This window comes from Xyrauchen texanus, chromosome 41, assembly GCF_025860055.1.
Source record: "Xyrauchen texanus isolate HMW12.3.18 chromosome 41, RBS_HiC_50CHRs, whole genome shotgun sequence".
Classification (NCBI taxonomy): domain Eukaryota; kingdom Metazoa; phylum Chordata; class Actinopteri; order Cypriniformes; family Catostomidae; genus Xyrauchen; species Xyrauchen texanus.
Window position 1 is genome coordinate 3,159,319 of NC_068316.1, and position 12,951 is coordinate 3,172,269.

The 12,951-nt window shown below is 40.0% G+C and overlaps 1 protein-coding gene across 1 annotated transcript; it reads right to left on the reverse strand.

Annotated features, from left to right (window-relative positions):
- Positions 1 to 5,088: 5,088 nt before the first annotated feature.
- On the reverse strand, positions 5,089 to 5,955 carry LOC127634083 (myeloid-associated differentiation marker-like protein 2). Its single transcript, XM_052113503.1, has one exon. It carries the CDS (start codon positions 5,953 to 5,955, stop codon positions 5,089 to 5,091), a length of 867 nt encoding a protein of 288 aa, XP_051969463.1.
- Between the last annotated feature and the right edge of the window lie 6,996 nt (positions 5,956 to 12,951).

Consider the following 12,951-nt stretch of genomic DNA (forward strand, 5'->3'; position numbering starts at 1 on the left):
ACAAAATACTGCGCCATTTTTGCCCATACAGAAACATGCAAGACATCATTACTGAACTATGAAATGTGTACTTTTATTTGTGTACACTTACAATAACAACAAAACCTTGTGCTTTTGTAACATAAATAAACAGGGTGCTCAGTCTCTGTCTTCGCGATTATTTTTCTGAAACACGTCACAAAATTCAAGTGAACAAAATCAACCATTCACGCTAGTCTGTATTTTATCATCTCACAATGAATACAAATGCAACAAGCATGGCACAAAACGAAAATAATGATACTTCTCAGTTCTCAAAAGATTAAACTGAACTGTGCCTTAAGTATCGTATCATGCGATAAAAGCCTCTTAAAGAGACAGTAACAATTTAGCCTTCGTCCTGAACATAGACATTCCCAAGTAATTGAGAAGTACAAATGGTATTATTTTAAGTTTTTTTATTTCTCTCTTACCTTGTAAAATGCCACGTTTTTGAATGGCATGTAAACACAATCACTCCATTTTTTTCACTGGATCTGTTGCTATTTTAATGATTTAAAAATCAAAGCACTGACCATTTAAAGTGTGAGCTTGTAGGCTACATTTTGAAATAGTTATAAACAGTCACAGCTATACAGTGTTATTATGTGCCTAGATAGTCTTTCAAATAAAATTGCTTGTGATATGCTTATGTAAATCACACAAAAAAACAGAAAAAAATCTTAAGAGAGAAGTGAAAGTGAAAGTAGAGATTTTCAAAGTGATTTTTCATTCAAAGTGATACAATTTCACGCCATTTGTCTAAATCTTCTGAAACTTGGTGTACATGCCTCATTCCTCATGGGGAACAAAAAAGCCTTAAGGACCCATAACTTTCACCATGATGGATTTTCCCAGACGCTGAAAATTTGCTAAAACCTAAAAATACTCTTTCTTCTCCTGAACCGTAGCTCCAATTGACTTGAAATTTGGTACACATTTGTAGAATGGACATCCTTGAAAACATTACTTAGGAAAAATGAATGTGATACAAAATGTCTGAAAGGGGCTTGTTTATGTAAATGTCCAAATTTTAACAATATATACCTGTCAATAAATCAAATGTAATTTTGACTGATGGTTTTTCAAACCTAACATGCTTCAAGATGACATCACTCTGAAGTACTCATGCAAAGAATGGCTGACATTCAGCCTCTAGGGGGCTTACAGGCCATGTCGAAATTCCCATTTTCTGGTCTAAAATGTTCTAATTTGGTACAATGGTACTACAGGCCAACAGGAACCCACAAACCAAGAATGGCCGACATTCGCCACTAGGGGGCTTAAAGGCCACGCCAAAATTCCCGCTTTCTGGTCAAATTTTTTTTAATTTGGTACATTGATACTACAGGCAGACAGGAACCCACAAACCAAGAATGGACAACATTCACCCCTAGGGGGCTTACAGGCCATGCCAAAATTCCCATTTTCTGGTCAAAAATGTTCTAATTTGGTACACTGATACTACATGCCAACAGGAACCCACAAACCACTTAATGGCCAACATTCGCCATTAGGGGCGCTACAGGTAATTCCAAAAATCCCATTTTCTGGTCAAACATTTTCTAATTTGGTGTATTGAGTCTACAGGCCGACAGGAACCCACAAACCAAGAAAGGCCCACATTCAGCCCTTAGGGGGCTTACAGGCCACTCCAAAATTCCCATTTTCTGGTCAAATATTTTCTAATTTTGTACATTTATACTACAGGCCAACAGGAACCCACAAACCAAGAATGACCAACATTTGCCCATAGGTGGCGCTACAGGCCACGCCCCAATTTTTTTTTTTCAAAATGATATAATATCCACCCCATTTGTCCAATTCTTCTGAAACTTGGTGTACATGCCGCATTTCTCATTGGGAACAAAAAAGCCTCAAGGATCCATAAGGTCCGGTATGGATTTTCCTGTACATTGAAAATGTTTTGTTTAGGAATCAGACGAAGACATGTTTTTTTGAATTACTTAATTGGGAGGGTTTATCCCCAACCATCTACTGATCAATTTTAAATGATTTGCCATTTTGAGGAGGAATCCGCATTGCTGCTTGCAGCTATATTCTTGAATCACTTCTGTAGCTCATCCCAGATGTGCATGATTTTTGGAATATCTCAGCTCTGTAGGTCCATACAATTCAAGTAAATGGTGACCAGAACTTTAAAGGTCCAAAAATCACATAAAGGCAGCATAAAAGTAATCCATACGACTCCTGTGGTTTAATCCATGTCTTCAGAAGTAATATGATAAGTGTGGGTTAGAAACAGATCAATATTTATATCCTTCTTTGCTATAAATCTCCACTTTCACTTTCACATTATTCTTATTTTGTTTTTGCTGATTCGCATTCTTCATGCATATTGACACCTACTGGGCAGGGAGCAGAAACCATGTTAAATAAGGACTTAAATATTGATCTGTTTCTCACCCACACTTATTATATCACTTCTAAAGACATGGATTAAACCACTTTATATGGTTTTGGAGTTTCAAAGTTTTGGTCACCATTCACTTGCATTGTATGGACCTACAGAGCTGAAATATTCTTCTACATCTTTATTTGTGTTCAGCAGAAGAAATGAAGTCATACACATCTGATATGTCATGAGGGTCAGTAAATGAGAGAATTTTCATTTTTGGGTGAACTGGCCCTTTAATACGATGTTATTTAATTCTAATACATGGAATGGGCCAGGATGCACAAAGAAATGCAGTCTTTGTAATTTTTTCGTAAAAATTTAACAACTTGCTCCGTCTCTGAAACCACTTTCCTTTTCGGTTGATGTCATCAAGCCTTCTTATTTTTGGTGAGGATTGGTTGCCGACACTTCTGCTGTTTTTAGATTACAATAGCCCGACTTTGTTCACCACGATCAAGTCTGCAATGCAAACATGCACTTTTACTCACTGGTTTAGTCTTACTAAACATGTCAAGAAAATGTCCCGTTCCTATATTTCTCCAAAATCAAAAGAAACAAGTGAGAAAATATATTTTTCATACAGTAAATGAAACGTAATTTTAGGGCAATTTAGTTTTTTTACATTGTGACATCATTTTCATGACAGTTATGCACATTTTAACCCCTAATTCTCATTACGCAACATTAAAAAATTCTATATTATTATACATCTGAGCAGTACTCCCTTAGTTCTTAAATAACTTAAACCTGTCCACACATTTCTCAATACACATATGCAAAACACATTCTGACATCCATACCAACACACACACACACACACACACACACACACACAATTTATTCAGTTGTCCTGCAGTGTTCTACAGTAAACAGAAAATAGGAAAAAAGCATGTATTTGCTCCATAGGCCAAACATGACAAAAATGGCGCCATCTGGTGGGGCTCCAGAATGAAAGCATTATATCATAGAATTCATGATTTTATGGCACTGGGATCAAGTACTGAGTGTAACTATTTTTTTGTATACACAGTGTATTATAGATGTATTATAGGAACAGGTTGAAATATCATTAACACAGCCAAAATGGAATGGTGGTGGCGTAGTGGGCTAAAGCACAGGGCTGTTAGTCAGAAGGTTGCTGGTTCGAACCCCAAGGCCACCATCATTGTGTCCTTGAGCAAGACACTTAACTCCAGGTTGTCCCTGTAATAAGTGCACTGTAAGTCGCTTTGGATAAAAGTGTCTGCCAAATGCATAAATGTAAATGATTTGGTAATCATTAGATTCGGTAAATATTAAATATAGAGCATTGCAACGGAGCCAAGTCTACGTCATTTCATAATAAGAGTCCCTGGTGTCCACTATCCGTCAACCTCTAGTTAAAAGAGCCAATCACCTTTTTTAAATAGTTTACTCTAGAATGCACATGCAAATTAGCTGAAACAGACTGAAAATTAAAAATGTTTTGCCTTATTGCTATATCACAAAACAAGTTTACCCTTCAAACTTTTACACTTAAAAAGTCTCTATACGTCGGGCATATGAGACGTCATTTGACAGCTTAGAATCTCAAGTTTTCAATTCCGCATTTATGTTTCTTAAAATAACAAACTAAGGTCTCAAAACATTCGCGTTGAAAATTTATTAATTTACCTAGAGGTAATGCGATGAAAATAAAAGTCCTTCATGTGGCCCATAAATGGACAAGTCATATATCAAATGAAAGCTCTCAATATCAGGAATGTGACTGTATGGATATACATATGAAATATGACTTCTGTAAGTCATCAAATACAAATGTCTCTTTTGTGCTCCGATAACTGCTGCTGTAACCCCCAAATAGCTCAAACTTAGGTTTCTGCCATCTAGTGGAATCAAATGTTGAGGTTGAGTGAACAGAACCAGAATTATATGTTTTACAAAGTTAAGTTTAAGTTTTTCAGATCTTAAAAATTAGCAGATCTTATTGCTAATTTGGCATCGACAGAATTTGGAGATTTTGTCTTCCCCATTTAAGTAGGCACTGTACTTACCAAGTTACCAAGATGGGTGCAAATACTGACTTTCCTTAGTGACCTTGTAGGCATACCTGCGGCTGTGGCTCAGGTGGTAGAGCGGGTCGCCTGCCAATCACAGGGTTGGTGGTTCGATTCCTGGCCCACACGCCTCCACATGCCGAAGTGTCCTTGGGCAAGACACTGAACCCCAAGTTGCTCCCAACGGCAGGCTAGTGCCTAGCGTTGCAGCTCTGACGCCATTGGTATGTGAATGTGTGATTGGGACACAGTGTAAAGTGCTTTGCTAACCTCTAAGGTTAAAAAAAGTGCTATGTAAGTGCAGACCATTTACCATACCCCCTCAAAATCTTATTTATTTTAATGTACATTTTTCCATAATGTTTTCAAATCAACCAGATATCTGCCATTAGACAATGAATTGTGAAAAACCAAAACAGAAATTACCCATTATGTTTTGCTGACAAAAGTGTCTTTTGTCAAGGGCGTAGATTTGGCTTGAACATTGGGGGGCATTTGTGAAGCGTTTACATGTTTCCATTGATCATGGTATAAATAATGGGGGGCTGTCCTTGCTTTCTTTGATTATCCCCCCTGGAATCTACGACCCTGTTATTAGGACACCATTCTCAACTTTTACCTGTTTTTATAAAGTACAATCAGTGTCCAAATGAGATCCGCCACGTAGAGTCCCAGGTTTACATACGTCATGATTGTGACCATGTTCACATCATGATAACGATAATTATAGTATTGATAGTCATGATTTCCTCTTACATATTTTCTATACCCAAACACAGGCCAGAGAATAGCCGCCGTTGTGTACAGCACTACAGCAACAATATCGATAACCAGCTCCAACTTATTGGGATTGCAGCATCGCAACAGATCCACGCACTTCTGCAGGTGGGACACGATGATCAGCACACTTGGAATGAAACAAACCACGTAGACCAGAATACACCAGACTAAACCGAATGGACGGAACCAGGTTTCCACGCCTTTAAAGTAGCTGTGCACTGCAGTGAAAATGAGGCAGGCGACAAGCGCCTGGCTGAATCTCAGAATGCCTCGCCCGTTGGACAGATAGCCTTGTGGACACTTCAGTTTTGACATCACGGCATCAACAGTGTACACTCCAAACGCAAGTATGGCGAAGATGGCGCAAATTATGTCTGCAATGCACGTTTCACACACAAAGACGGAGCAGTAGATGAGAGACGCGGACAACAGCATGAGTGATGTTAGAAGTGTGAGTCCGCAGGTCAGATCTTCCCAGCTGTGTTTTAACACTAACAGCTCGATCATTTTAGAAACAAGTAACGTTTCGATAACAAGGATTACTATGGCCAGAATGAGTCCAAACACCCACACGAACTCACACCAGATCCCGTATGGATTGGACATGGAGCCACGGAACATCGGGATTACCAGGGCCACGGCACAGAATATAATCTCCAGGATCTTGAAAATTTGAGAGAGACTGAGTCCAAACAATACCATTGTTCTTTTGGTGGTATCCAAAGTTGAGCAGAGCTGAAGAGTTGACTGGTAGTGAGTTTAAGCACGAGTGAGCTGTGGACTATAAAGTGGACAGCCACTTCAGATATCATGATTTACATTTAATCAGCCACTAAGGTCATTCAACTCACCATGAAGTCAAACTGCTCATCAGATATGTGTGTTACTACTCATCCTTCAATTCTTTAATGCAGAAAATGGGTTGCATATCGCTTCTTTTTTTAATACTTTTATTTATTTTAATGCATTCACTTTCTTTGAATTTTTTATTTCATCTATGTGAGGCACTTTGAGCTGCAATCGATGTATACAAATACAGGGGAGGGGAGAGATAATTCATGTCTGAATTCACATTTCAGTCTGGATTCAGACACTTGCACAGCACCGAATCTGCATTGTTGAAGGTCATTAATGATATTTTACTCTCCATGGATTCAGGTTCACCTGTCGTCTTAGTTTTATTAGATCTCAGTGCCGCGTTCGACACAATTGACCATGACATTCTCCTCAATCGTCTAGAATGTATGGTTGGCATCCAGGGGATGACCCTCCAGTGGTTTTCCTCCTATTTAAAAGAAAGAACGTTCTCTGTGAATTTAGCTAATTTTTCTTCTACCTCAGCTCAATTACATTGTGGTGTCCCTCAAGGGTCAATCTTAGGACCCTTGTTAATTTCACTGAATATGCAAATATGCTTCCGTGGCTCAATTACATTGTGGTGTTCCTCAAGGGTCAATCTTAGGACCCTTGTTATTTTCACTGTATATGCTTCCTCGGCTCAATTACATTGTGGTGTCCCTCAAGGGTCAATCTTAGGACCCTTGTTATTTTCACTGTATATGCTTCCTTGCATCAATTACATTGTGGTGTCCCTCAAGGGTCAATCTTAGGACCCTTGTTATTTTAACTGTATATGCTTCCTCGGCTCAATTACATTGTGGTGTCCCTCAAGGGTCAATCTTAGGACCCTTGTTATTTTCAATGTATATGCTTCCGTGCCTCAATTACATTGTGGTGTCCCTCAAGGGTCAATCTTAGGACCCTTGTTATTTTCACTGTATATGCTTCCGCGGCTCAATTACATTGTGGTGTCCCTCAAGGGTCAATCTTAGGACCCTTGTTATTTTCACTGTATATGCTTCCGTGCCTCAATTACATTGTGGTGTCCCTCAAGGTTCAATCTTAGGACCCTTGTTATTTTCACTGTATATGCTTCCGTGCCTCAATTACATTGTGGTGTCCCTCAAGGGTCAATCTTAGGACCCTTGTTATTTTCACTGTATATGCTTCCGCGGCTCAATTACATTGTGGTGTCCCTCAAGGGTCAATCTTAGGACCCTTGTTATTTTCACTGTATATGCTTCCTCGGCTCAATTACATTGTGGTGTCCCTCAAGGGTCAATCTTAGGACCCTTGTTATTTTCACTGTATATGCTTCCGTGCCTCAATTACATTGTGGTGTCCCTCAAGGGTCAATCTTAGGACCCTTGTTATTTTCACTGTATATGCTTCCACGGCTCAATTACATTGTGGTGTCCCTCAAGGGTCAATCTTAGGACCCTTGTTATTTTCACTGTATATGCTTCCGTGCCTCAATTACATTGTGGTGTCCCTCAAGGGTCAATCTTAGGACCCTTGTTATTTTCACTGTATATGCTTCCGCGGCTCAATTACATTGTGGTGTCCCTCAAGGGTCAATCTTAGGACCCTTGTTAATTTCACTGTATATGCTTCCATGGCTCAATTACATTGTGGTGTCCCTCAAGGGTCAATCTTAGGACCCTTGTTATTTTCACTGAATATGCTTCCTCTGAGCTCTATTTTTAATGAGTACAGCATATCTTATCACTATTATGCTGACGATTCCCTATTGTATTTCCCAGTAAGTGTAGACAAGAATTGTTCATCTGAGAACGCCCTTAATTGCCTCAGAGAAATTAAACATTGGCTGGCAAACAATTTGTTACCATTAAATGAAAGCAAAACTGAAGTTATGATTTAGGTCCCTCCATGTACTCCTTACCTGGCCGGGTGCCAAGTTAGGTCCTCTGTCGTCGAATGTACAAGATCATGTGAGGAGTCTTGGAGTGATTTTAGACTCATCATTACTTTTCAATAAGCAGATCAGTGCTGTTGTCAAGGGTAGCTTTTTCCACCTGAGATCTATCGCTAATATAAAAAAATGTCTTACCCTTAAAGACTTGGAAATTGTGATCCACTCACTTATTTCATCAAGGTAAAAAATGGTAAATGGTCTGCACTTATATAGCACTTTGTAAAGCAGTTCAATGGAAAGGAGGAGGTGAACTCTGGCCTGGTGATATAAACAATATTTGAATGATTAACTTAAACAAAAGACAAACACACACATATGACGGACATGTCCGTAAACGAGCTCTCTCTCTCGCACCACCGTCCGCAATCGGCCTCTTGTAGGCTTAATTAGCCTGATAAGGGACCGGGTGTGTAGAATCAAGACCCGGCCCCGCCCTCCGCCCTGTCACATTCCTCCCTCGTTCTCTCAGGCAGGGGAGCACCATAATGATGTACATCCGCCCCCCTCTTTCCCTGGGGCAGGGCGTGCCCTAAGCCCCATCTGCAGGCAGGTCATCCCCGTCTACCTGGATGAGGGAGGGGACAAGGGGAGGGAAACAGAAATATAAAAAATGGGTGGGTACTTCCTGTAACAGTGCAGTACCCCCAAAAAACATTATAAAATTTAAACGAGAGGGAAAAGGCCAACGCAGATCAGCAGTGAGAGAGAGATGAAAAAAAAAAACACTTACTCGCGAGTTCTCCGATATGCCATTGCTTGTTCCTCAGCCACTCCTCCACCCTCTAATGGACGACACCCGCACCTCTCCGGGCGGATCGGAGGCAGTCCTCCAGCCCCTGGTGGACGGAACGCCCAATCATGTTTTCGGGGAACAGAAGGGGTCTCCCCCACCCCTGGCAGCGGTTCTCCCATTCCAGGCCGACGCGGTCAGCCTTTATCCCTCTCGGAGGCTTAATTAGCCTGATAAGGGACCGGGTGTGTATAATCACGACCCGGCCCCGCCCTCCACCCTGTCACACACACTTCTTTTAACCTTAGAGGTTACCAAAGTGCTTTACACTGTGTCCCACCCATTCACACACACACACACACACACACACACTTACACACTCACACACCAATGGTGGCAGAGCAGCCACACAAGGCGCTAGCCAGCCACTGGAGCAACTTGGGGTTCAGTGTCTTGCCCAAGGACACTTCGGCACATGGAGTCATGTTAGCCTGGAATCAAACCGCCAACCCTGCGATTGGCAGCCGACCTGCTCTACCACCTGAGCCACAGACTTATTGGGTTAGACTACTGCAACTCTTTGTACATTGGTCTGCCCCAAACTACATCATCCCACCTACAGCATGTTCAAAACGCAGCAGCTAGGCTTGTAACAGGATCAAGAAAGAGGGATCACATTTTCCCGGTATTAGCATCTCTACACTGGCTTCCACTGACATTCAGGGTCGATTTTAAAATTAAGATTTTTGTCTACAAGGCACTATCTGGTCTTGCGCCCCAATAAATAGTGTTCTTCTACACCCTTACTCCCTCACTCGGGTCTTCTGATCAACTTCTATGGGCTATATGCACGGTTACTTCCTGGTTTAGATAAGCCAGCTCAGGCATTTCCGGTCAACTGTCATTCCTGAAGATGTTCTATACGCGCTGCCTGCAGGATCTACCTCGAGTCAACACAAATGATGATTTACACCGCCTGATTCATTCAAATTCAAAGACTTCATCAAGCAAACGTGAAAAGGGATGTATTATATCCAGCTATATCCATGACTACGAAGGTAGGTTTGAAACTGTGTGTTTCAAAAAGTATTTTACTCAACAGTACATAGTACACTCTGTTTATTGTGTAGTAGACATCGTGGACACAGGTAGAAATTCCCAGAGAGTAGAGGCAGGTAGGTTGCCAGCATTTGACATTGTACACCGTGAGCATGTTTAAAACGCATAATTAGCTACACTGTGACTCCATGTAGTTCTGTTATTAAATATGTATTTCAGTAATCTCAGCCACTCTCAATACAATTATTTACCTGAATCTCAAAACACATGAGATACAGTATCAATTGATAATTATTTATTTTTATTTTTTTACAGGTTGTTCTCAAAGACTCTAAACCCATTGAGCTGTTGACCTGTCATTGCTCATGTGTGGCAGGGCTTGCACTATGCAATCATGTTGCAGATTTGCTCTACCAGACCTCACATTACAGCCAGCAGGGAGTAACGGCTGTCCCCCTACTCACAGCTGCACAGGGTCTGAGCTACAGTGGCACAAACCTAGAACCCAGGTGATGTTTTCAACATTATCTGTCTCACTTCTTCCTGGTTATGTCACATAAATCGCATCAACTTTCAAGGCTCCATGCAGCATCCTTCCTTCTGAAAATATGACCATATGAGCTAAACATTTTTTACACAAAGTAAATAAGTTCTTGTACAAATTTCTTGACCGGGCTTTAAGCCTGGTCCAACAAATGAGATGGTGGTGTTGTCAGCTAGGCCAAAGAGAGAAGATTGGCTGAAGTGATCAGGTAATCTGTAGTAACGGGCAGTATGTCTGCTACATGAATTCAAATATGTACTGGATATGTAAAATTGTACTTTGTATTTTTAGACTAGTCTTGATTAGACTTAAGATGAACCTCTAATTGAACTGAATGTCCATACAGAGAGACACACACACACACACACACAACATCTCTGTAGCATAGAGCTACACAACACTGAAGTAGAATTTGACATGAAAAGCATTAATTTATGATAATAACAAACAGTACATACATGCTTGTCTAACTGTTCAGTTGTGTATATTTTCAGGAGTAACTTGTACAACGGGGCCTGTGACCGGACCTGTGACCTTCCAGACATGTCAGTTCTGCGTGTGAATGAGATTTACAGAGGAATGCCAAGGGAAACTGCTCCACCCACAACAACAATGGGAATAGCATTTATTAAATGGTTTATTCAAAGAATATTCAGAGATGGGAGAGTCATAAAAACAATCAAACAAAAGGTTGATTACTTTTACCTACCTATGCTTTTGGCTTGTCAGTTTCCATGGTTAACTTTCAATCAGTTTTTTTTTACAAAGTTCAAATAGTTTGGTTTTCATTACATTTCTTAGCAGTTTTCACGTGCTCACTATTGTCATCTGCCACAAATGTATTCTAATAGAACAGAATTCTAGTATACAATGTATACAAATTATGTTATGTAGTTGAACATGTCATCATTAATTTATTAAATTACATATTTTCCTATAAATGTTATTTATGTGAGTGTTTTAGGTTATATCTCATTAGTACCTAAAATAGTATTGTTTAAATGCTGTTTGTAATGGCCACAATAAAATACACAATGCTTTGGGGAGCCCTTTAAAAAAGGCAGTTACAAACAAATGTAGGTTTATTCACTGAAAGCATGAAACTGAAAATGAGGGAAAATACAGATCCCTGTATGATGATGTAGAGATGTAAATCCATTCTTTATCATTGAACAAAAGCAGTAGCTAACAACAGTAAAATAGTATCAATACTAAACAGAACTGCGCACTGGTCTTGATGCATACATTTAGACCCAGCAATTTAAAGCAAAAAGCTCTGGTAATTTAACAGAAGGCATGCAACTACATAGAGCTGGTTAATGTTACCAAACATATTTAGGGGATAACCATGTCAAAGAATTTGTGTTCCTTTAAACGGCGAATAAGGCGCTCATCATGCACTCTCAGATATGCAATAGTCTGGGTCTCCCTGACCTCGTGTGCAGGCATCTGAAATCTCCCAGAAAGAAATGCAGGCCTGTACACTTTACAGGGCACACAGTCATCCTTAAGAAAGCCCAGGGGCGAAAATTTCATCAAAATGTTGGGGGACAATAAACATAACGATTCTCAAGAGCAATTTTTGAAGGGGACACCAAGGGATTTTTTGTTGTTGCCACGTTTGCATTTGTATTATTTTATTTCTTAAACAATTATTTTAAAAATATATCATATTATTTTCAATACACATATTTTAATGATATTTTAGTGATGTAAGTATTCCTGACTCTTCAAAGATCTGCTTGTCACTTACTGAGCCAGCAAAGAGGGGAGAAACAAAGGTTATAGCACCATGGGGGGCCGTTGTTGGTCGCCGGAGGGGTAAGTTTGAAAACTAATAGCCGAATTGAATTTAGCTGAGGATGAACAATGAGGGACGCAACAGTGCCCAGCTGAAGTCCACTCAAAATGCTGAAATTTAAACGTCTTTTTCATTTCGTTCACTTATTTTTGTAATCGATTTAAACAAGTGAATAACTGTGTGCAAAAAAAAAAAAGATTGATATCGCCTTACAGGCTACATTTACACTGTCTATCATAAAATTTAATATGCCGCTACAGCAAGTGACGTTTCACCGGATGTTTTTGAGCTGGCTTATATTATTCCGGAAGTTGTCATTAACGTTCCATGCATATAGCCCATTGAGGGTTCCTCCTTGCTTTTCTGTGATAGGTCCTAATCTCTGGTCTCAGTCACCCTTTCCATGAGGTCAGCTTCATCAATAGCCATACGTGGCTTTGCTCTGTATTGTTGCATAGGTGCTAAAAAAGTTCCCTGCCTTCTCTAGTAAGTGAAAGAGAAACAATATGATATTGCAAACCGGGTCCATTCTTTCTGAGTAAACCCCTTGAATGCGCATCACATTGTACAGTACTTACAATTTCTGTCCTCGTAAGTGTGAACTTTCAGGAGGACTTGAATACTATAACCATACATTGGATACTGTACTAACGGTTCATTTTTGTAAGGGGCAGTTTGAACATATTTTCCTCCACAGTATTTCAACCCGCTATGTCAATGATTGAGTCTTTTTATGGTCAGAACGACTTTGAATAAAATCTTGATACTGCCACTGAACTATGACTTCA

Coding starts and splice junctions, on each gene's coding strand:
- LOC127634083 (XM_052113503.1), bottom strand. CDS start 5,955: ATGGTATTGTTTGGACTCAGTCTCTCTCAAATTTTCAAGATCCTGGAG.